This window comes from Balaenoptera physalus, assembly GCF_965194825.1.
Source record: "Balaenoptera physalus genome assembly, chromosome: 1".
Taxonomy (NCBI): domain Eukaryota; kingdom Metazoa; phylum Chordata; class Mammalia; order Artiodactyla; family Balaenopteridae; genus Balaenoptera; species Balaenoptera physalus.
The window spans coordinates 57016677-57043701 of record NC_138882.1 but is presented as its reverse complement, the minus strand read 5'-3'; the positions used below and the strand labels follow the sequence as shown (position 1 = coordinate 57043701).

At 34.3% G+C, this 27025-nt stretch overlaps 1 protein-coding gene across 5 annotated transcripts in view; it reads right to left on the bottom strand.

Moving 5' to 3' along the window:
- COP1 (COP1 E3 ubiquitin ligase) overlaps window positions 1-27025 on the bottom strand; it is a 271776-nt gene that overhangs the window by 188553 nt on the left and 56198 nt on the right. For 4 of the 5 annotated variants that reach the window (XM_082437791.1, XM_082437795.1, XM_082437794.1 and 1 more), the window contains exon 6: window positions 11695-11763. The exons of the other annotated variant lie outside the window; for it this stretch is intronic. In XM_082437791.1, coding sequence (XP_082293917.1) covers window positions 11695-11763 — 69 coding nt within the window. The remainder of the gene's footprint in view (window positions 1-11694; window positions 11764-27025) is intronic. 5 annotated transcript variants of the gene reach the window in all.

Sequence of the window (27025 nt, the reverse complement as noted above, 5' to 3'; positions counted from 1 at the left end):
ACCATCAGAGATTTAAGTTGTTTGCAAACTATCATAAGTAATTCTGGAACATATGAGTCTGCATTTCAAATTTCACTGATTATTAAAAATGAAATTATTCAATCAAAAGAAATAGTCAGCAAATCTTCACTGCATAAAACAAAACTGCTTTTCAGAAACACTATCAAATTTAAATTTCTATCACTATTACATATAAGTGGCTGTCGTAATCTAATCCAAATATATTGAGCCAATTTTTAAAATGTAAAATAACAATAATGAATACTTATGTAATATTTATTGCCAGGTGTGAAATAGGAACTACTACACAGGAAAATGAAGCACAGAAAGGTTAAGTGACTTGTCCAAGATTATTCAGCAAATACATGGCAGACAAACAGATTTTTAAGCGCCTTTTCTTCTGTGGCAATACATACATAGTTGATAACATATTAATTCAAATATTTGCCAATCCTAAGCATTTTGCTAAGCACTGTGAAGAACAGGATTTAGAAAACTCTAGCCCTTGCCCTCATGGAACTCAGTCTAGGGAAGATGGCAAAAAGTAAACCAATAGTTGAAATATCATAGAAAACATTATGATGATATTATGTACAAAGAATTAAAGGTATACAGACTGCCCCTAACCTACATGGAAAACTTGGGGAGAGGGAAAAGGCAACTGGATAACTGAAATAGGATCTGAAATTAAATGAAATGCTGAGCCTTGAAGGACTAACAGTAATTTGCCAGGTGGAAAAAAAGTGGGAAAAGACAGAATAAACAGAGTAAATAATAATACACACAAAGACCTAAAAGCTATGAGAAAGAGAAATAATAAATCTGAATTTATGACAATGAATGAAATCACCCAATGTCAATCAGTATAGTCAGAAGAGATGAGGACAAAAACTGGGTGTAGGGAACACCAACGGTTAAGAGATAGGCAAAGGAAGAAGGAGCAGCTCTATGTCAACCATCAATAAGGGCAAGGGCAAAAGCCAGGAGAAAAGACAGCACAGTATCACAGAAACCATGGTAGGGACAGGGGGAGGGGGTTAAAAAAAAAAAGTGATTAGCATTGTCAAATTCTTTCAATTCTTCCATCTACTTTAATAAACTTTACTCCACCCTAAAATTTTTCACACCATACTCCTACCTTAATTGAAACCTTGCTCTCCCTCAAGGACACAGTCTGCCTTGGAAATCTTTCAAATAAAAGTTGCTCAAGTGATAAATTCTCTCATGCCCCAGACTAGATGGGGACTTCCACTTCTACTGCATTCACTGGCCATTCCCAATAATTAGTCTTCCACTCTAACATAAAAAACACTCTGGTCTGGCTCAGTCCAAGCAGCCAAATCACTGTCAACAGATCTAAGACATCTACAAATATCCCAGTTATTTCCTATCATCACTAAGTCCTTTTACCTTTTGGTCCATAGCCATTTTCGACTCCACTGATCCTAACCTCTAATTCAGCAAAACATCCCATGGTCACCCCTTAACTTTTTTCATTTAATTAGCTTGAAATGCTCCACTGCTGAAATCCTTATTTAAACAAATGCTGACGGGGTCTTTAGTATGATTATTTTCAAAACACATTTAAAGAGAAGGATGAAAGTAAACATCTAAAATATCAACATCCAGAGACAGCCAATATCACTTATATGATACATAATACATATTTAAGATCAAATTAACAATTTTCATTCCACTTCTGCAATTGAAGTACCAAGAAAAAAAATCCAGTATCACCTGAAGTCTCAAAATACTAAATGCTAATGCCCAACCCTCTGAAGATAATGTCCCATCCTTCCAGTGCCCCAAAGCTTTGCTGGATAATACATCCATTACTATATATGAAGGCCGTATATTAGATGAACTACATAAAACTACCAATGTTCAAACAATTTTTACTTCCAAAAGCAGCAATTTCATATGGTTCAATTTAAAATAAAACAACCAAGGTACAAGGGCTGCCCTAATAAATACATAGGTATAGTGTATCGATAAAATGATGTAACCTACTTATGTGAAAAAGTCTGAAAAGGTGTCAAGACAAGAAATTTTTTCTTAAATTTCAGAGAATGGAAACTATTTAGAGAGCACATGTTAAATGAGGTGTTTACATTTCAAGACGAAATTCTGAAAAAGTTTAAAACTCTAAATTATTAAGACATTGTGTTATTCTGATTTATAATAAGAAATACAGCCTCCTGTAGGGCCTCCAGATGGGGATTGGTTGTTAGGGGAACCAGCCATGTGATTAGAGGGTTGGAACTTTCAGCCCCACCTTCTAACATCCAGAGAAGAGAGAGGGGCTGGAGACTGAGTTGAATCAACAATGGCCGATCAATCATGTCCATGGAATGAAGCCTCCATAAAAAACACTAACTTAAGGGGTTCAAAGGGCTTCTGGGTTGGTGAACATGTAGGTTGGTGAGCACATGGAGATGCCTGGAGAATGGCACACCTGGAGAGGGTATGGAAGCTCCATGCCCCCTGAGTTGTATCCTTTCACCATAAACTGGTACTCTAGTAAGTAAACTATTCTCCTAAGTTATGTGACCCATTCTAGCAAATTATCAAACCCAAGGAGGCAGACATGGGAACTACCAATTTAGAGCCAGTAGGTCAGATGCACATGTGACTTTCTGGACTTGCAATTATCATCTGAAGGGGCAGCTCAGTCTTGTGGGACTGAGTCCTTAACCAGTGGAATCTGGGGCTAACTCCAGGTAGACAGTGTTAGATAGAACTGAACTGAATTGAATTGAACTGTAGGACACTCAGTTGGTGTCCAAAGAGAACTGGAAAATTGGTGTGGGAAATGACCTACACATTTGGTGGCCAGAAATATGGAGAGTGGTGATGAATAATGAAAACAAGTGTTCTCCTTTCAGGCATCAATATAAGACATTATAGTACGAGGAAATAGAAGAAAGACAAAGGATAACCATTTTAAAAAGCAGAAAGAAAATTGGGCTAACTTCACTCTGCAAATATGTTTCATAAGCCAGAGAGGCAGAATCTAGAATAAAAGCATGAATCAGAGTCCAAGTATGTTTTGGAGATATATGAAGGAAGTCCATAAAGCTGAACTGTCATTATCTAAATGAAAATTGATCACAAATTGGGAATGATAATAGACAAACCTCTGGATCAAATCTGCCTTAATACTATTATGAGTTTGGGGGCTACTAAAAATAATAATAATAAATACATAAGATGGAGAAATGCTACTTGAGAGCACAGTCTTAAGCCATCAAGCACTCTCTTAACACAGCATACTATACCAAAACCCAAAGAAAATTTTTTAAAAATTTAAATTTAAAAAGTGAAGAAAGAAAGTCTCAGAATTCCTTAAGACTAAAACATAAAAGAATTCAAAAATAGAGCCCCCTTTTATTGACATTAGCTTTGGTGCAGGTAGGTATCATTGGCACTCATTTATTTGACCATCGCTATGATTTGATAAAAATATGTTTAAGTATTAAATTCAGTATTTTGTTTTTTAGAGCTAATATAATTAGAATACATTATAGCTGCCAAGACTTCTTCAATTATCTGACATATTCAAAACTGAACAAAAGAATACTGATATACTTTCAGAAAAAAAGTTGGTTAAAAAAAGAGTAGCAAAATTAATATATGGATATAAAAACAAGAAAGCACTATAAAAAAATTTTAAAAAAAAAGAAAGCACTGTACACTGATTAGATCATCCAACACCCAAAACACTGACAACACCAAAAGCTGATGAACATGTGTGGCAACAAGAACTCTCATTTATTCTTGGTAGGAATGAAAAATTGTACAGCCACTCTGGAAGACAGTTTGGCAGTTTCTTAAAAAATTAAACATACTCTTATCGTATGATACAATATTACACTCCTTGGTATTTACCCAAAGGAGTTGAAAACTTAAGATTCCCAAAAAAAACATTGATAGCAGCTATATTCATAATACCAACACTTGAAACAACCAAGATGTCCTTCAGAAAATGAATGGATAAATAGTGGTACATCCAGACAATGGAATAATATTCAGTGCTAAGAAGAAATGAGCTTTCAATCCATGAAAAGACATGGAGGAAACTTAAATGCATATTACTACAGTGTGTATGGGAAATCTCTGTAGCTTCCTTTCAATTCTGTGAACTTAAAACTGCTCTAAAAAACAAAGTCTTTAAAAATATATAAATACAGTCAAGTAACCCTTAAAGAAAAAACATAAGAACAAAAAAAGAGAAAAGAAACATAAAACAAATAATAAAATGGCAGGCTTAAACTCTAAATTTACATTAAATGTAAATGGTCTAAATACAAAATTCTAAGACTGCTGAGTCAGGTGAAGTGAATGAAAAACCTCTGCTGTCTATAAGAAAATCACCTCAAATAAGTTAAGTGATATAACAAGGAACCAAAGACTCAGTAAGGATGCAAAAAATTCTCACCATACATTTAACAAACTTTACACCACACCATGCAACTGCAGGAAACACATTCTTTTCAAGCACAAATATTTCAAAATTTAATGAACTAACGGGTGATAATGCAAATATCGTATTAAGAAAAACACTAATTATTTTCTGATAACAATGCAATTATAACAGAAATCCATAATTAAAAAAAAAAAGAAAATCCCCACATCCAAGTAATGAGTTTATCTCTAAATAACCCACATGCCTAAGAAAAACTATAATGAAAATTAGAAACCATTTTGAACTAAGGAATAACAAACAAAATGCCATATCATAATTATTAGATGCAACTAAAAGAAAAATTGTGGCCTCAAATGCCTATACTAGAAAAAAGTCTGCCTACTAATATGTATATCCAAATTAACAAATTAGAAAAGAAACAACAAAATAAAACCAAAGAAAGTAGAAGGATGGAAACTGTAATATAAAGAGGGTATTAATAAAATGGAAAACAAAATAGAGACTATAAAACTGAAAGTTGGTTCCCAGATAAAACTCAAAATTGTTACATTTCTGGCAAGAACTGATCAAGAAAAAAGAGAGAAATGCACAGCACCAATAAGCAGAGTCAGGAATGAAAGACATCACTAAAAACTCTGGGGACATTAAAAACTTAGTATTAAGACCAAGCTAATACCAATAAATTTGAAAATTTAGATGAAACAGACAACACTTAGAAAAAGTATAACATGTCAAAAATGGTATGTAAAACAAAAATCTGAATAAGCAGTAACTGAATCAATACTTAAAAAGCTTCTGCAAACAACAGGTCCAGATAGCTTCTCCAGCAAAATCCTTAAACATTCAGCAAAGACATCCATCCTAGATTCTACAAATTCTTCCAGAAAATAGAAGAAGAGGGTACATTCCTCAACTCATTTGATAAAACTATCTTTATAATGAAATCGGACAAGATCAGTGTAAAAAAAAAAATTAAAGAACAACCTCATTAATGAATACAGATGCAACAAGGAAGGCAAGTAGGGCAAACAACTGTCCTGGTGGGGTTTCTAGAATGCAGAACATTCAGTGATAAAACTAGAATACTCTTGGGAAAATCAGGACAGTTGGTCACCCTAGGTGCAAAGTTGATTGATTTTTAATGTTAAACCAATGTAATTATCCAGTTTAACATAATGAAAAAAAAATATCATCTCAACTGCACAAAAATTATGGAGAATACTCAACCCCCACTTATAATTTAGAAAAAAAAATCCTCTTAGGAAACTGGGAATAGAAACTTAGCTCCTTGAATGATAAAAAAAATACCTACCAAAAACCTACAGAAAACATCATACCTAATGGTGACACGTCGAAAGCTTTCACTTTGAGATCAGCACCAAGACTAGGATGCCCCGCTATCACCACTTCTATTCATCATTGTACCGGATGTCCTAGCCAGCAGAGTAAGACAAGAAAAATAAATAAAGGATATAAGGATCATAAAGAAAGAAACTAAACTGTTATTATTTGCAGATGATGATGTGTACACAGAAAACATAAAATAATCTACAAATAAATTATTAGAATTAATGATTTTAACAAGGTTGCTGGATACCAAAAAAAGTGTCAAAATCAACTGCATTTCTATATACCAGCAATGAATAATAAGAAACTGAAATTAAAGACACAGACATCACTTACAATAGCATAAAAATGATTGAAGACCTAAGAACAACTCTAAAATAAAGATGTGTAAGAATAATACCCTGAAAAACATCAAAATTTTGAAGGACATTCTTAAGGACCTAGATATACAGAAAGAAATACCATGTTCAAAGGCTAGAGGACTCAATATTGTAAAGGTACTCTACCAAATTCATCTATGGAATCAAAGTAATCCCAATAAAAATCACAGCAGGTGTACCATGGAAATGTATCAGCTGGTTCTAATATTTATAGAGAAATACAAAGAGCCATGAATAGCTGAGACTTTCCTAAAAAAGAATAGTAACTTACTTTAAAGTTCTAGTATTTAATACAATGCGGTATTGCCAGAAAGATAGACAAACAGACCAGTGGAGCAGAAGAGAGCCTAGAAACAGACCCACACATGTATGGACACATGATGTATGACAGATGTGGTATTTCAAAGCAATGGGAAAAGGATGGACTTTTTCATTAAGGATGCTTGGACATCTAGACACCCATATGAAAAATTCCCAAGTAGATTACAGATGCGAGTATGAAAAATAAAAGGTAAAGATTCAAGTAGGTAATACAGCAAAATGTCTTCATGACCTCAGGTGGAGAAGAATTCTTTACCTAACATAAAAGGTACTAATTATAACAGGAAAGACTAATAAATTTGACTCTATTATAGACAGAAACTTCTGCTTATCAAATGACATCATTAAGACAATGGAAAAAGCAGCCCAATTAGAGGGGGAAAAGATCTGCTATAGATAAGTAGATAGAGAGATAGATAGATAGATAGAACAAAGAACTTTTATCTAGAATATATAGACAATAAACCAATAAGAAAATCAACTAAATAGAAAAGATGCACAAAGCTTTAAACAAGTACTTCACACATACACAAAAATCCCAATGGCCAATTCATAGTAAGTACTGTGTACTCAACCTCACTGGTCTCAGGGAAATGCAACTTAAAACCACAAAAAGATAGCAATACATATCCTAAGGTTTGCTAAACTGAAAAAAGTCTATTGACACCAAGTACTGGCAAGAATATAGTGCAATAGGAACATTCCTACAATGCCTGTAGGAAGAGTAACCAATACAACTGCTCAGGCATTGTTTGGCATTATGTATTAAATTAGAAGATGTACATATCCTATGACTCATTAATTCCACTTCTACATATGTAGCATAGAGAGATATATGCCAATATATACCTGGATAAATATATAAGATAGTAAATAACATTGTTTGTAAACAGCTCAAAACCAAAAACAACTCACAAGTCCATCAACAACAAAAATGGGGTGTATTCATTTAATAGAATACTACACAACAACAAAAATGAATCAATTATAGCCATATACAACAATAGGGATGAATCTTAACACTGAGCCAAAGACAAGAACAAAACATTATATAATGCAGAAGTGCATTTATATTAGTTCAAAAGAAGAGACTTATAAATACTTAGGCATCAAAACAATAAAGAAAAACAGAGAGGTGATTACCATAAATATCAGAATATTGACTACCTAATGGGCAAGGGAGAAGGCTATAATCTGGAAAGGGTAGGGAGGGAGCTTCAGGAGGCCTAGCAAAAATCTATTGTTTAATCAGGATGATGGTTACATGGATGATCACTCTACTATGAATCTCTAAACTGTAAATTCGTTTTACGAAGTTTTCTGTGCTTTATTTCACATAAAAACATTGTAAAATGCAATTCTTTCAAATATTCAAAATAAAATTCCAAACAAAACCAAAAGGAAACCAAGACGCATCAAAACTGTCCTATTACAATGAATTAAACAGGTACCACAAATGTCCAAAAGTATATTTTAAAATTAAATCGTATGAAATATAAGACAATTGTTCAAATGCTGGTACAAATTTGCACAGAGGAGACTGGCTTTTACATGGAACCCAAAGCCCTTTTGTTCAATCTGACCATGAAGAAAGAAAAACATGTTCATTTAAAAACATATATTTATTAAGTGCTGTGGTAGGCTGGCTCTAAGAAAGCCTCCAAAGAGTCCCACCTCAGAATTCACACCCTTGTGTAATTCCCTCTCTTTGTGTAGGCTGGACCCAAAGATTTGCTTCTAATGGAAAAAACAGAACACTTGTTGAGATGTAACTTTCAAGATTAATCTACAAAAAGCATGTGACTGCTGTCTTCAAAACCCTCTCTTGCTCCCTCTGAGGGAAGTCAGCTGCCACACAGCAAGTTATCCTATGGAGAAGCCCATGTGGTAAGAATATGGTATCTCTTTCCAACAGCCAACAAGTGAACTTGGAAGCATTCCTATCCCAGTCGAACCTTAAGATAACTGCTGCCCTGGCCAACATCTGGAGCGTAGCTTGGTGAGAAACCCTGAGCAAAGGCACTCAGTTACTCTGCACCAAGATTCCTGACACAATATATTAAATGATGTTTTTAAGCCATTAAATTTGAGGGTAACTTGTTACACAGCAATAGATAACTAATGAAAATGCCTACTATGTGCCTTGCACATTCCTTTCTCTTAATATTCAAAGGAGAGTCAAGGAAAAAAATAAATCACAAATAAAAATTAAATGTAGGATTCTAACAGCAAGATGTGACATTGGAACAAATAAGTATGTTAAATCTGAAAAGCGGATTCTTAGTCTTGGTTTAGACTCATCATAACCGCAATTAAAAGTCAAGCATAAAATCACAAAGTTAATTTTCAAAGTCTGAATGTTAATCTTAGGAAAAAAAAAATCAGAAGCAGTAGTTTGTCTCCTGGTCAGTCTGTATTTTGCTTGAATAAGTTCAAGTATAAATTACACTACAGGAGATAAGACCTTTAACAACCATATTCACTTTGAGGATTAAACACACAAATATATACTTCATAATATATGCAAAAAAAAAATAACCACTCACTTCATTCTGTCTGTACTAAATCATGAGGTATTAATCAACTACATTTTCTAGACTGAAGTTTACTATTTCCAAATCTCTAGTGTACCTGACTCCAATCACGGAAAAATTTATGTAATTTAATCAAAGTAACTGGTAAGTTTTTAAGTCTGTTAACCTAGCTCCAAATTTTCGAAGTTTTAAAACTTTGTTAACCTAGCTCCTCAGAGTCCCTTGTGTAGTTAAACCTGAAATACTCAGAATCACTCAATTATGGATACACTAAAAACAAGAAAACCAAAATGTATTAGTAACAGTATAATCACTGCATATTAAGAGGCACCAATATCCAGAAGTACTTGGAACCAGTATGTTTCTTGGTTAAATTGCCTACCATAAGAAAATATGATCCAAGAGAGAAAAGAAATCCATCATTCACAAGGATCTTGTAAGATTCAAACTAAACTCAAGCTAAAAAATTCGAAAGCACAATTAACCCAGACATAATAACAAAAATATAGGAACACTGATACTAAGGGCTATATGATCAAAGGCAATATCATAGAAGGAGTTATTGGAGGCCACTGGCCACCACATCAGAGAGAGGACAAATTAATATAACAAGGAAGAGCTATCGTTGGGAAACATTCTCCATTGATCTCTCCCATTTCTGCACATCTTTTGATAACTTTTGTTCCAAATTATCTTTTCAAGGATGTTTGTTTAGTGAACACCCTGGCAAGACAGAAATAGTGACTTCCTCCAGGAGAGAGGGCAGATTTGTTTTCTGATCAATAAAATAAAAATAGTGTCTCCCTGCAGGGCAAAGACTGAACGGATTTGCTAGCAGACCCCTTTAAAAGACTGGGGTATCCTAAGTTCAAGGTTCTTTGGTTGTAATATATATCCATTGTATATGCAGAATCTACCAAGGCCCATCTCTAAACCGCCCCTGAGGGACTTGCAGGTCATGAAGCTGATGCTGCCAGATATGCCATGAGTAATCAAGGCTTTATTTCCAACCCAGAAGTCTCATGTCTTCTGCCAGCATCTACGAAACTGTGGCATACTTATTCAAGTATGTGTCTACGAAACATATCTAAATATGTTGCAAGCATTAACAGACACTAGAGAAGTGTGAAAAACCTCAGAGGCTAACGAAAACCTTAAATAATTCAGATCATACATAGTGATCAGCCATTTCATTTAACCCCCCAGATATCCGTATGTTTAGACTGTTCACTTAACTGATTCATTATCAGATAATTTCCTAAATCTCACTCGATGAGTTCAAAGTCTAAGGTAAAAAGAACCACATAAAACTAATGCAAAACAATTTCACATTCTCTTTTGAAAGGAGAGAAGGTATGTACGGAATATAAAAAATTATCACTTTTCCAAAGAATTTGCTATAGCAAAGACGGTTGAGTGTACATACTGAATTAATAATTTTGTTTCCGTATGCTATAAAATGTTCAGCTTTGTTACTCAAAGTGTGGTCCACGGACCAATAGCATCATCACCTGGAGCTTGCTAGAAATGCAGATTATCAGGCTCAAACACACACCCTCTTAATCAGAATTTGGATTCTAAGAAGATCCTCAGGTGATTCTTATGCAAATTGAAGTTAAAGTACCCACCAAAAAAATAAAATTAAAAATCAAGAAGAGTATATAAAACTCAAATTCATACTGAAGATAATTTTTAATAGACACTAAAACATTAAAATCACAACTGCTACCTCAGCAAAAGTTAAAGAAAAATACAATCATAAACCAGGTAAAGAACATTTAGCTATCAACACTAGCATAACACAGAAAAATCCAATCTGAACAAGGAAAAAGTTAAAAACAGACATCATGAATAGTCCAAAAAAAGGAGAAATATCAAACTAAGATAATGTAAAGTTCTGGCAATGCACACTTAAAGTACTTCATCAAAATAAGTTCTCATCTTTTTATTTTCAAAAATAATAAAGATGGCCTGGAACCTAACAAATATGGTTATATTTTTTTGCGTAAAAAATGTCCTAATTAGACAACTGAAAGTAAAAATATAACAGTTGGGAATTTAAATATAAAACAGTTTTCAAAGTTATTTTAGCATGCTACCAAGAACACAGGATTTTGCCTTTCATTTTCCCGTATTTTATACTATTGTGAAATGACTGAGGAATCTTAAATGTTAAATTAGGACATTCTGTTATAAAATTATTAATAAAAAGTAATCTTTTAGTTATCCTGCATGACTTACACTTTCCAAGTTCTAAATAGGTAGCTATATTTTTACTTGTTTTCCCCCACCAAGATGTATTTTAATCACAGGAAAATTGTAACCCTCTCTACTTAAGACTTCATTATCTAAATTTTCCTACGTTTTCTTTTCAGGGTGAAAGTTAGACTGCCATTTGATAATTCCACTATCTATTCTTTATAGCTTTGAGGTAACATCATTATATTCACTCCTACAGAAAACTTTTTAGCACACCTCCAAAAAGGGATTTTTAAAACATCAAGTTGTAAACATAAAAGAAGTTAAAATAACAAAGCTTAAAAAAAAAAAACTCCTGAAAACTCAAATGCTTTTAAATGTTTAAATAAAATTTTTAACCTGAAATGCCTTCACAAAAATGGGGAAAAAATGGGAAGAGTCAACAATAGTAAATGACACATTACGTAAAATACACAAAATAATATACCTCTCTCTTATTTCTTCTTGCAACCTTGAGGAATTCCATAAGGATCTGTAGTTGGGCTGCATGTGATTCCTATAATAGAAAATTATAATTGTTCTTTTAAAAATATAACTTTGAGTTCAAAGTTTTCTTTAACACCACAGTATAATCAGTATGAAGCAACTTAATTCATCCATTTAAGTTAGTCTCATTTCTATTCAGTCAGTTTTCCACTTGCTAATTGGCATTTTTAAAAGCAAGCCATTTCCCCTAAAACTAACTTGAAAACAACAGGTGTTTTCAACTACATTTCTCATCGACCATGCAAAAAAAGCTATTTATGGGAAATGGCAATTCTGTTATCTGTCCTGGCTTTCTCTTCCCCAACCAAACTAATAAAACATCAAGACAAAAACTGTAGTGGAGGGACTTCCCTGGGGGTACAGTGGTTAAGACTCTGTGCTTCCAATGCAGGGGGTGGAGGTTCAATTCCTGGTTGGGGCGCTAAGATCCCACATGTTGTGTGGTGTGGCTAAAAAAAATTTTTTTTAATTTAAAAAACAAAAACACAGTGGAGCCAATGTAGTTTCTAGACACTGAAATCACTTTCCCCATAAGAATTTAACTTGTGGACAGGTACATGTAAAAGTATGAAATTAGAACACTCCCTGACACCATGCACAAAAATAAACTCAAAATGGATTAAAGACCTAAGTGTAAGGGCAGACACTATCAAACTCTTAGAGGAAAACATAGGCAGAACACTCTATGACATACATCACAGCAAGATTCTTTTTGACCCAGCTCCCAGAGAAATGGAAATAAGGACACAAATAAACAAATGGGACCTAATGAAACTTAAAAGCTTTTGCACAGCAAAGGAAACCATAAACAAGACCAAAAGACAACCATCAGAATGGGAGAAAATATTTGCAAATGAAGCAACTGACAAAGGATTAATCTCCAAGATTTACAAGCAGCTCATGCAGCTCAATAACAAAAAAACGAACAACCCAATCCAAAAATGGGCCGAAGACCTAAATAGACATTTCTCCAAAGAAGATATACAGATGGCCTACAGACACATGAAAGAATGCTCAACATCATTAATCATTAGAGAAATGCAAATCAAAACTACAATGAGATATCATCTCACACCGGTCAGAATGGCCATCATCAAAAAATCTAGAAACAATAAATGCTGGAGAGGGTGTGGAGGAAAGGGAACACTCTTGCACTGTTGGTGGGAATGTAAATTGATACAGCCACTAATGGAGAACAGTATGGAGGTTCCTTAAAAAACTACAAATAGAACTACCATACGACCCAGCAATCCCACTACTGGGCATATACCCTGAGAAAACCATAGGTCAAAAAGAGTCATGTACCAAAATGTTCATTGCAGCTCTATTTACAATAGCCAGGACATGGAAGCAATCTAAATGTCCATCGACAGATGAATGGATAAAGAAGATGTGGCACATATATACAATGGAATATTACTCAGCCATAAAAAGAAATGAAATGGAGGTATTTGTAATGAGGTGGATGGAGTTAGAGTCTGTCATACAGAGTGAAGTAAGTCAGAAAGAGAAAAACTAATACAGTATGCTAACACATATATACGGAATCTAAGGGGAAAAAAAAAAAAAAAATGGCCATGAAGAACCTAGTGGCAAGACGGGAATAAAGACACAGACCTACTAGAGAATGGACTTGAGGATATGGGGAGGGGGTGGGGTGAGATGTGACAGGGTAAGAGAGTGTCATGGACATATATACACTACCAAATGTAAAATAGATAACTAGTGGGAAGCAGCCGCATAGCACAGGGAGATCAGCTCGGTGCTTTGTGACCACCTAGAGGGATGGGATGGGGAGGGTGGGAGGGAGGGAGATGCAAGAGGGAAGAGAAATGGGAACATATTGTATATGTATAACTGATTCACTTTGTTATAAAGCAGAAGCTAACACACCATTGTAAGGCAATTATACTTCAATAAAGATGTTAAATAAAAAAAAAAAAAAAAGAACTCTCAGTCCTAACCATGTTTTCAACTGAAGGGAATACATTGTGGAGGGAGAAAAATTCCTATTAATTATTTTTAACAGCTTAGTTACACTTTACTTCCATGAGACTCTTGTTAATAGTGTTTTCATTTTATATTGTTCTACATTTTAATATATATTTATTAATAGACTGAATCAGTATGATTAAAAATTTAAGTTATTTGAAGTGTATATTATTAGTGTTTAAAAAATATCTGTCACTCTCCACATAAGAAGGACATTGTCTTTTTTATTCAAAACTAATTCTTTCTATGTTGGCTAAATTAATTATTATAAAAAATTGTCAATGAAGTCTCTGGTATTTCCAAAAATAAACTCATCTGCTTCAAAAAAAAAAAAAAAAAAAAAAAGAATTTAACTTGCAGGGGAGTAAGAAGCATAATAAGTAGGAAGAAATTCATGCTTTTCAGAAATCTAATTTACTATTTCTGGTCATTACTTACACAGATGTGAGAATTAATATATTTCTATGAAAGATTTCAGTCAAACTCAAAAATTTAAAAACAAAATTTTAATATTATCAAGTGGAGGCAGGGTAAATAACACACATTGGTAACTGAAACAAAGATGTAACAGATAAATGGTAATATAAGTTTAACATTTTTTGTTATCAAAAAATAAAATTACAGGGGAACTCCCTAGTAGTCCAATGGTTAGGACTCTGCCCTTTCAATGCTGAGGGAGTGGGTTCAATCCCTGTTAGGGGAACTAAGATCCTGCAAGCACAGCCAAAATAAATAAATAAAATAAAATAAAATTACAAAAAGATACCTTTTAGTACTAAAATTTACACAATGAACCAATGAATTTCAGCTACATCTGATAAATATACATAAAAAGAATATCAAAAGCTAAAAGTGGAATAACAATAAGACATGGTTTATGAACAACTACAATTCCAACTTTCCTATACATATTTTAAAAGAATAAAAAAGTCAAGTGGAGCATTTCTAAAACAAACAAAAATAAGAAAGATTAATAAAACTTCCATTTACCTGGCTGTGCAACAGAATTATTTGAGGCATTTCTTAAAATAGACACTGGGATGGATTTTATATGATTCTGTTACTCTAGAAAAGATTCCAGGAATCTGTACGTTTATAGATTGATAAGAATAAGCCAGTCAAAATTTGAAGAGTCACTGAGATATTGCACATACTATAAAAAAGCACGGCCACTTTGGCTTGCAGGATCTTAGTTCCCTGACCAGGGAATGAACCCAGGCCCTCAGCAGTGAAAGCACAGAATCCTAACCACTGGACTGCCATAGAATTCCCCACTTCACTTTCAATGAACTGAAACTAGCTCAAGCAACAACTGAGCACCAACTCAGCTAAATTACTGATTAGACCAAAGAGGTCAGTCTCTTATCCTTGCTCCCTGACAAAGGAAAAGGCAAGACCATTCAGGAAGAAAGTATTAACTACTTTAGTCTCTGTACTGCTCTTGAATACAACTTTAATTACAAGACAGGGAAAGAAGTAGGAAAAGTCAAGAGAAAAAAACAGTCAAAATGGGACTCCCCTGGTGGCCCAGGGGTTGGGAATCCGCCTGCCAATGCAGGGGACATGGGTTCGAGCCCTAGTCCGGGAAGATCTCACATGCCGCGGAGCGGCTGGGCCCGTGTGCCACAACTGCTGAGCCTGTGCTCTGAAGCCCACGAGCCACAACTACTGAGCCTGCGTGCCACAACTACTGAAGCCCATGCGCCTAGAGGCCGTGCTCTGCAACAAGAGAAGCCACTGCAATGAGAAGCCCATGCACAACGAAGACCCAACACAGTCAAAAATAAAAAAAACCAAACAAACAAAAAAACAAACAGGCAAAAGAATGAAATTCACAGATGACACACTTCCTGGAATGAGCAAAAAAGACTTTAAAATATGTCTCTATATTATTAAAGAATTAATGGGGGGGTGGTGGTGGGATGAACTGGGAGATTGGGATTGACATATATACACTAATATGTATAAAATAGATAACTAATAAGAACCTGCTGTATAAAAAAATGAAATAAAAAAAGAATTGAGAAAATGGACAAAATGAGCAAAAAAAATGGAGAATCAGAAAAGAATTGAAAGAACAAAGTGTAACCTAGAAATGAAGAATAAAAAGTCTGAAATAAAAAAATAAAAATAAAAAAACTATGAATGAAGTTAGGAACAGATGGACAGAACAGAGGAAAGGAATAACAAACTCAAAGACAGTTCAATATAAATTACTTAACCCAATTCAGAGAGAGAAAAAATAAAAACAGAGCATCAGAAATATGTGGGATAATATGAAACAATAAAACATATGACTGGAATCCTAAGGAAAAGGAGAGAGAGCACAGGGCTGAATAAATAATGGTTCACGGTGGGGATGGTGGTGTGCTGAATTGGGCGATTGGGATTGACATGTATACACTGATGTGCATAAAATTGATGCCTAATAAGAACCTGCAGTATAAAAAAACAAACAAAACAACTAATACTAAACTTTCATTGGGTTATTTGTACGGAAATATGTTAATATAAATGTTTCAGACATTACATGAAATTTCTAAAAATCTTATATTTGTATTTGTATGGAAATATATATGGAAATATGTTAATATAAATGTTTCAGACATTACATGAAATTTCTAAAAATCTTATATTTGTATTTGTATGGAAATATGTATGGAAATATGCTAATATAAATGTTTCAGACATTACATGAAATTTCTAAAAATCTTATATGTTCTGGTATAATGTTATAAGTAATAATCCTAGTTATTACTTTAAAATGTATATCTCAGAAATAAAAAAAAAAAAAAAAATAATGGTTCACATGTTCAACAAACAGATCCTCCTGTTCTGTGAAACACAAGCAGGATAAATATTTTTTAAATGAAAGCTAGGAATATCACAGTCAAACTGAAAACTAATGTCAAAAAGAACATCTTAAAAGCAGCTAAAAAGGATACACTAGGGGAAGAACATTAAGAATGACTGAAAATTTCATCAGAAACAAAGGAGCAAATAGAAAATGAAAATACGTCTTTGAAGCGTTAAAAGAAAACAAAAAAACCAGACTTCTATGCAGAACAAAACTATCAGCTATACAAGAAATAGTAAAGAAAATTACTCAGACAAAAGGGAAATAAATGACTCAGATGGAACCTCAGATCTACAAGAGAAAATGGAGACAACTCAAAGGGTAAATATTTTGATTTAAAAGGGTCTTTTTTTTTTCTTTTTTTGCATCATTTCTTCAAAAGACTATTAACTGTTAAAAGCAAAAATAACTGGTGGGGTTTGTAATATAATTTGAATCACAAAAGGCAGGAGCTTGGTAAATTGAAATACTATAAGGTCTTGTACTTTCCATAAAATGGTATATAGTTGACCCTTGAACAACACAGGTTTGAACTGCATGGGTCCACTTATACATGGATTTTTTTCGATAAATACTAACTGCAGTACTACACGATCCATAGCTGGTTGAACCCATGGATACTGAACCGTGGATATGGAGGGCCGATTATAAAGTTAGGTGCGGATTTACAACTTTGCAGGGGTCAGCACGCCTAATAGCTGCATTGTTTAAGGGTCAACTGTATATTCAATGTCGACTGTGAATACAATGTCCTTGAAGTGGCATACTATAAACTCAAGGTTGACTGTGAAAAGTAAAAAAGGCATTTTGTAATCTTTAGAGAAACCACTAGAAATACAATAATAAGCAATATGCGAAAAATAGAGGAGATGGTATACTAAAATGAAACCCTGGAAACTCAATGATCTCTAAAGAAAGCAAGAAAGGAGAAAGGGGAAATAAGGAATATATGGAAAAACAGAAAACAAATACCAACACGGTAGACCTCAAACCTGACCACATTGATAATTATTATATATTACATTTAAATGAACTTAAGCATTTGAATTAATGAGCTTATTAGATTGCATTAAAAACTCAACTACATACAGTTAAGAGACACATTTTTAAAATATAAAAACAACAGAATGAAAGTAAAAGGGTACAGAAGAATATACCATAGAAACTCTAGTCATAACTAAGCTACTGAGGCTATATTAACATCAGAAAATATAAAAGCAGACTCCAGAACAAGGTATATTTCCAGCAATAAACATATACAATTCATAGTGACAAAGGGGATGATTCATCCAGAAGACATAACAATCCTAAACATGTAGGCACCTAATGACGGGCTTCAAAATACATGAAGTAAAAATCATAGAAATCCATGAAAAATAAACAATCAAAAATTGTATTTTTAACATACCCCAATCAATAATTGATAGAGCAAGGAGAAAATAAATTTTTGAATAATATTAACAAACTCTACATTTATAAAGCACAGCAAATAACACATTGCTTTTAAATGAAGGTGAACATTTAACAAAACAGACCATATAGTGAGCCATAAAAAAAAATCACAATAAATTTCAATGGACCAAAAGCAAACAAATTGAAGTTACTGGCTAAAATGCAATGAGAAAGATAGAATTCCTACTTTAAACAACAAAACAGCAGGCTAGTTATATGAATGGATGAATTTCAGACAAAGGACCAGAAATAATACATTATCCCAGGAGCTAGGTGGAAAAACTTCGAAATACACAGGCATCAGGTAGAACACTCAATGAGACTGCCAAAGATCGATTCTAGTTCTACCTAACAAAGCTTAAAAAACAAGCTTCAAGAGAATCAAACTATTTCAAAAATACTTAACTACATGCCAGAACAAAGTTTAGAAATGTGTAAAGGAATACAAAAATAACAACACTAAACAAGGTAAAATGTACAATTTCTGGCATCCAATCAAAAGATTAATAAGCATGCAAATAAGGAAAATACGGCCCAAAATAAGGCGAAAAAATCCATCAATAAAAACAGATGCAGCAATCACACAAATAATAAAATAAGCAAATACAGCCATAAAAAAGTTACTATAACTACCTATATGTGTTCTCCAAGTTAAGGAGAGACAAAAGATTATAGAAAAAAGTAGTGAACTTGACAACAGAAATAGAAACTATCCAAAATGAACTAGACAGGGGAAAAAAGATAAAACATAAATAAGAACAGCTGTTTATGCATGAGCTGTGGTATAACTTCAACCAGCCTAACAGATGTGTAATTGGAGTTCCCAAAGTGGAAAAGGTGACAAAAAAATATTTGAAGAAATAATGACCAAAAATTTTCCAAATCTTATGGAAACTATAATCCCACCAATCCAAGAATCTCAAAGAACCCCACGAACAAGAAACATGGAGGGGGGGGGAATCTATACCAAGGTATATCAAAGTCAAAATACTTAAAACCACAAAAAGAACATTTTAAACTGAGAGAAATACATTTCATTCTGAGGATAAAGACTTCTCATCTGAAACAATGCAAGACAATGGACAATGGAGCAACGTCTTTAAAATACTGAAAGAGAAAAAGTAAATCTAGAATTCTATACTCATTTGGAACTGCCTTTCAGGCATAAAGGGTAAATAAAGACTTTGTCAGATACAGAAGGTGAAAGATTCATCACCAGCAGATCTACACTAAAGAAATGATAAAAGCTGTCCTTCAGGCGGAAGGAAAAATACAGATGGAATTCAAAAGAATGAATGGGGACTTCCCTGGTGGCAGAGTGGTTAAGAATCCGCCTGCCAATGCAGGGGACACGGGTTCGATCCCTGGTCCAGGAAGATCCCACATGCCGCAGAGCAACTAAGCCTGTGTGCCACAACTACTGAAGCCTGCATGCCTAGAGCCCATACTTGACAACAAGAGAAGCCATTGCAACGAGGAGCCCACGCGCCACAAAGAAGAGGAGCCCACGTTCGTCTCAACTAGAGAAAGCCCGCGCGCAACAACGAAGACCCAACGCAGCCCAAAATAAATAAATAGTAGATAAGTAAATAAATAAATAAATAAATAAATAAATTTATTTTTAAAAAACACACACATGAAAGAATGAATGAAAGAGTGACCGGAAAACAAGACAATGAAGTACACCAGAAATGATAAATATATGTATATATAGAACTTTTTAAAAATCTCCATAAAACATAATTTATTGTTTAAACCAAAATTAATAATGATTTATGTGGGGGGGGTTATAACATATAAAGAAGTAAAACATTTGACAAAAAATAGTACAAAGGCTGAGAGAGAAGAAATGGAAGTATATTGTTGTAAGGTTCTTATAACACTGATGAAGTAAGATAATATTACTCAAAAGTACAATGTAATAGCAATTATATTAAAATCCCAAAAGCAACCACTAAGAAACCGAACAAAATGTTCTATCTGACAAGCCAACGAGACAAATAAAATGAAATCATGAAAAATACTCAATATAAAATCATATAAATCAGTCTGACCACAATACAATTCAACTAGAATTCAATTACCAAAATAGCATTTGGCAAAGTAGCAATATCCAAAATACACACACACACACACACACACACACACACACACACAAACACACTTCTAACAAATCAATAAGAAAAAAGAAACAATCTATTAGGAAAATGGGTATAGGCTATGAATAGGCAATTCATCAAATAAGAAACCAAGATAGACAAACAAATGAAGAAATTCTCTTTGCTAGTAATCACAGAAATACAAAAAATACAAAATGACAAAACAAAACACACACATACACACACACAAACACAAGCATCTGACAACTATCAGACTGGCAGAAACTAAAAAAAAATACCAAGGGTTGATATGATACAAACCCACAGAAGAGCAATATGGCAATATTTAGTACGGTCAAAATGGGCATTCAAACCCTATGAAAAGCAATTCCACTCCTTAAAACACTAAGTATATATATATGAGCACAAGGAGACATGAATAACGATACTAAATGCAGTACTGACACTCATAATTATGAATTCAGAACAACTTAAATGCCCATCAACAGGGGAATAGAAATGTTCATGCAATGGATTACTATAGAGAAGTGAAAATAATTAAACTAGATCTATATTTATCAGCAGGAACCTCAAAAAGTAAACAAAAATGCATAGGTCAAAAAGATAACTACAGTTTGAAACTCTTTATATAAACTTCTAAATCATACAAACAATACTTTATGTACGGTTGTAGATACAAGTATATGTTTAATAAAAGCTTATACACGCTTGAGAAGGATCCTTGCCAACTTCATATGGTGGTTACTCTGGGAGAATGGAATGAGATGAGAGGGTTTTAAGAATAAAAAAGTATTTAATTCTCAAAAGGCAGACCTAAGACAAATATAGTAAAGTGTTACTATTTATTAAAACTGAAAGAAGGTAAGTCAAGAGTCTCATTATTTTCTGTACTTTTCTGTATGTTAGAAATATTCATCAAGTTAAATAATAATGCAAAGTAAAACAGGAAAACAATAATGAAAAATGTTATAATACCTATGACAGGAAGTTTGCTTCTGAACTGGCTCCCTCATCAAAAAATAACAGAAAAGACCTGACTTCTAAAACTAAGATACCTGTACTTCTTCAATTCTAAGACAGAGACAAAAAGCATGCAAAGATTAATGTTGACACGTCAAAGGGGGAATAAGGTTAACAGCTCTCATATTCAGTATGTAAACTTATCTATCTTCAGCAAATAGCCCATACACACCCTTAAGCGAGCCTGTGGTGCAATAGTCCAGAAAGTCTCTCTTTTACCACCACCACGGAAAAAAAATTCTAGTGTTCTCTTAAGGTGCAAAAGGGAGAATCATTTCCTATGAGTTGTACAGGAAGGGATCAGAGAATCCAACTGCTTCTTAATCAGATTCTCAACAAATCATCCTGTTTTCAGCCTTTACTGTGTGAGCTATCTCATGCTTCCAATTCCAAGGCCTTTGTTCCACAATCTAAATAGGGTTCGTTCCTAGCTCTTCCCCACTGCTGGCTCAGCTTTCTCAGATCTCCTAATCTATTACTTTTCATCCATTGCTGCCATTGTCTCTTCTCCCATTCTTTTGCCTTTTAAAAGTCCCTTTACTGTCATTTTATTTTATTTTTAACATCTTTATTGGAGTATAACTGCTTTACAATGGTGTGTTAGTTTCTGCTTTATAACAAAGTGAATCAGTTATACATATACATATATCATATCTCTTCCCTCTTGCATCTCCCTCCCTCCCAGCTTCCCTATCCCACCCCTCTAGATGGTCACAAGTCACCGAGCTGATCTCCCTGTGCTATGCTGCTATTTCCGACTAGCTATCGGTTTTACATTTGGTAGTGTATATATGTCCATGCCACTCTCTCACTTTGTCCAAGCTTACCCTTCCCCCTCCCCGTGTCCTCAAGTCCATTCTCTAGGAGGTCTGCATCTTTATTCCCATCTTGCCCCTAGGTTCTTCATGAGCATTTTTTTTTTTTTTTAGATTCCATATATATGTGTTAGCATACGGTATTAGATTTTCTCTTTCTGACTTACTTCACTGTGTATGACAGACTCCAGGTCCATCCACCTCACTACAAACAACTCAATTTCATTCCTTTTTATGGCTGAGTAATATCCCATTGTATATACGTACCACAACTTCTTTATCCATTCGTCTGTAGATGGACACTTAGGTTGCTTCCATATCCTGGCTATTGTAAATAGAGCTGCAATGAACATTGTGGTACATGACTCTTTTTTGAATTATGGTTTTCTCAGGGTATATGCCCAGAAGTGGGACTGCTGGGTCGTATGGTAGTTCTATTTTTAGTTTTTTAAGGAACCTCCATACTGTTCTCCATACTGGCTGTATCAATTTACATTCCCACCAACAGTGCAAAAGGGTTCCCTTTTCTCCACACCCTCTCCAGCATTTGTTGTTTGTACATTTTTTTGATGATGGCCATTCTGACCAGTGTGAGATGATATCTCATTGTAGTTTTGATTTGCATTTCTCTAATGATTAATGATGTTGACCATTCTTTCATGTGTTTGTTGGCAATCTGTATATCTTCTTTGGAGAAATGTCTATTTACATCTTCTGCCCATATTTGGATTGGGTTGTTTTTTTGATATTGAGCTGCATAAGCTGCTTGTAAATTTTGGAGATTAATCCTTTGTGAGCTGCTTCATTTACAAATATATTCTCCAATTCTGAAGGTTGTCTTTTCATCTTGTTTATGGTTTCCTTTGCTGTGCAAAAGCTTTTACGTTTCATTAGATCCCGTTTGTTTATTTTTGTTTTTATTTTCATTTCTTTAGGAGGTGGGTCAAAAAGGATCTTGCTGTGATTTATGTCATAGAGTGTTCTGCTTATGTTTTCCTCTAGGAGTCTGATAGTGTCTCTCTGGCCTTACATTTAGGTCTTTAATCCATTTTGAGTTTATTTTTGGGTACAGTGTTAGGCAGTGTTCTAATTTCATTCTTTTACATATAGCTGTCCAGTTTTCCCAGCACCACTTATTGAAGAGGCTGTCTTTTATCCATTGTATATTCGTGCCTCCTTTATCAAAGATAAGGTGACCATAGGTGCATGGGTATATCTCTGGGCTCTTTATCCTGTTCCATTGATCTATATTTCTGTTACTGTGCCAGTACCATACTGTCTTGATTACTGTAGCTTTGTAGTATAGTCTGAAGTCTGGGAGCCTGATTCCTCCAACTCCGTTTTTCTTTCTCAAGATTGCTTTGGCTATTCGGGGTCTTTTGTGTTTCCATACAAATTGTGAAATTTTTTGTTCTAGTTCTGTGAAAAATGCCAGTGGTAATTTGATAGGGATTGCACTGAACCTGTAGATTGCTTTAGGTAGTACAGTCATTTTTACAATGTTGATTCTTCCAATCCAAGAACACAGTATACCTCTCCACCTATTTGTATCATCTTTAATTTCTTTCATCAGTGTCTTATAATTTTCTGCATACAGGTCTTTTGTCTCCTTAGGTAGGTTTATTCCCAGGTATTTTACTCTTTTTCTTGCAATGGTAAATGGGAGTGTTTTCTTAATTTCACTTTCAGATTTTTCATCATTAGTGTATAGGAATGCAAGAGATTTCTGTGCATTAATTTTGTATCCCGTAACTTTACCAAATTCATTCACTAGCTCCAGTAGTTTTCTGGTAGCATCTTTAGGATTCTCTATGTATAGTGTCATGTCATCTGCAAACAGTGACAGCTTTACTTCTTCTTTTCTGACTTGGATTCCTTTTCTTTCTTTTTCTTCCCTGATTGCTGTGGCTAAGACTTCCAAAACTATGTTAATTAATAGTGCTGAGACTGGGCAACCTTGTCTTGTTCCTGATCTTAGTGGAAATGGTTTCAGTTTTTCACCATTGAGGACGATGTTGGCTGTGGGATTGTCATATATGGCCTTTATTATGTTGAGGTAAGTCCCCTCTATGCCCACTTTCCAGAGGGTTTTTGTCATAAATGGGTGTTGAATTTTGTCAAAACCTTTCTCTGCATCTATTGAGATGATCATATATTTTTTCTCCTTCAATTTGTTAATATAGTGTATCACACTGATTGATTTGTGTATACTGAAGAATCCTTGCATTCCTGGGATAAACCCCACTTGATCATAATGTATGATCCTTTTAATGTGCTGTTGGATTCTGTTTGCTAGTATTTTGTTGAGGATTTCTGCATCTATTTTCAACAGTGATATTGGCCTGTACTTTTCTTTCTTTGTGACATCTTTGTCTGGTTTTGGTATCAGGGCAATGGTGGCCTCGTAGAATGAGTTTGAGAGTGTTTCTCCCTCTGCTATATTTTGGAAGAATTTGAGAAGGATAGGTGTTAGCTCTTCTCTAAATGTTTGATAGAATTCACCTGTGAAGCCATCTGGTCCTGGGCTTTTGTTTGTAGGAAGATTTTTAATCACAGTTTCAATTTCAGTGTTTATGACTGGTTTGTTCATATTTTCTATTTCTTCCTGGTTCAGTCTCGGAAGGTTGTGCATTTCTAAGAATTTGCCCATTTCTTCCAGGATGTCCATTTTATTGGCATATAGTTGCTTGTAGTAATCTCTAATGATCCTTTGTATTTCTGCAGTGTCAGTTGTTACTTCCTCGTTTTCATTTCTAATTCTACTGATGTGAGTCTTCTCCCTTTTTTTCTTGATGAGTTTGGCTAATGGTTTATCAATTTTGTTTATATTCTCAAAGAACCAGCTCTTAGTTTTATTGATCTTTGCTATCGTTTTTTTCATTTCTTTTTCATTTTTTTCTGATCTGATCTTTATGATTTTTTTCTTCTGCTAACTTTGGGGCTTTTCTGTTCTTTCTCTAATTTCTTTAGCTATAAGGTTAGGTTGTTTATTTGAGATGTTTCTTTTTTCTTAAGGTAGGATTGTATTGCTATAAACTTCCCTCTTAGAACTGCTTTTGCTGCCTCCCGTAGGTTTTGGGTCGTCGTGGTTTCATTGTCATTTGTTTCTAGGTATTTTTTGATTTCCTCTTTGATTTCTTCCGTGATCTCTTGGTTATTAAGTAGTGGATTGTTTAGCCTCCATGTATTTTCACTTTTTACAGATTTTTTTCCTGTAATTGATATCTAGTCTCATAGCGTTGTCGTCAGAAAAGATACTGGATACGACTTCAATTTTCTTACATTTACCAAGGCTTGATTTGTGACCAAAGATATGATCTATACTGGAGAATGTTCCATGAGCACTTGAGAAGAAAGTGTATTCTGTTGTTTTTGGATGGAATGTCCTATAAATTTCAATTAAGTCCATCTTGTTTAATGTATCATTTAAAGCTTGTGTTTCCTTGTTTACTTTCATTTTGGATCATCTGTCCATTGGTGAAAGTGGGGTGTTAAAGTCCCGTACTATGATTGTGTTACTGTTGATTTCTCCTTTTATGGCTGTTAGCATTTGCCTTATGTATTGAGGTGCTCCTATGTTGGGTGCATAAATATTTACAGTTGTTCTATCTTCTTCTTGGATTGATCCCTTGATCATTATGTAGTATCCTTCTTTATCTGTTGGAATACTCTTTGTTTTAAAGTCTATTTTGTATGTTATGAGATTTGCTACTCCAGCTTTCTTTTGATTTGCGTTTACATGGAATATCTTTATCCATCCCCTCACTTTCAGTCTGTATGTGTCCCTAGGTCTGAAGTGGGTCTCTTGTAGACAGCATATATACAGGTCTTGTTTTTGTATCCATTCAGCCAGTCTATGTCTTTTGGTTAGAGCATTTAATCCATTTACATTTAAGGTAATTATTAATATGTATGTTCCTATTACCATGTTCTTAATTGTTTTGGGTTTGTTATTGTAGGTCTTTCCCTTCCCTTGTGTTTCCTGCCTAGAGAAGTTCCTTTAGCATTTGTTGTAAAGCTGGTTTGGTGGTACTGAAGTTTCTTAGCTTTTCCTTGTCTGTAAAGGTTTTAATTTCTCCATCAAATGAATGAGATCCTTGCTGGGTAGAGTAATCTTGGTTGTAGGTTTTTCCGTTTCATCACTTTAGATATCTCCTGCCACTCCCTTCTGGCTTGCAGAGTGTCTGCTGAAACATCAGCTGTTAACCTTATGAGGATTCCCTTGTATATTATTTGTTGTTTTTCCCTTGCTGCTTTTAATATTTTTTCTTTGTATTTAATTTTTGATAGTTTGATTAATATGTGCCTTGGCGTGTTTCTCCTTGGATTTATCCTGTATGGGACTCTCTGTGCTTCCTCGACTTGATTAACTATTTCCTTTCCCATATTAGGGAAGTTTTCAACTCTAATCTCTTCAAATATTTTCTCAGTCCCTTTCTTTTTCTCTTCTTCTGGGACCCCTATAATTCAATTGTTGGTGCATTTAATGTTATCCCAGAGGTCTCTGAGACTGTCCTCAATTCTTTTCATTCTTTTTTCTTTATTCTGCTCAGCAGTAGTTACTTCCACTATTTTATCTTCAAGGTCACTTATCCATTCTTCTTCCTCAGTTATTCTGCTATTGATTCCTTCTAGAGAATTTTTAATTTCATTCATTGTGTTGTTCATCATTGTTTGTTTGCTCTTTAGTTCTTCTAGGTCCTTGTTAAACGTTTCTTGTATTTCCTCCATTCTATTTCCAAGATTTTGGATCATCTTTACTATCATTATTCTGAATTCTTTTTCAGGTAGACTGCTTATTTCCTCTTCATTTGTTAGGTCTCGTGGGTTTTTACCTTGCTCCTTCATCTGCTGTGTGTTTCTCTGTCTTCTCATTTTGCTTAACTTACTGTGTTTGTGGTCTCCTTTTCACAGGCTGCAGGTTCATAGTTCCCATTGTTTTTGGTGTCTGCTGCCAGTGCCTAAGGTTGGTTCAGTGGGTTGTGTAGGCTTCCTGGTGGAGGGGACTAGTGCCTG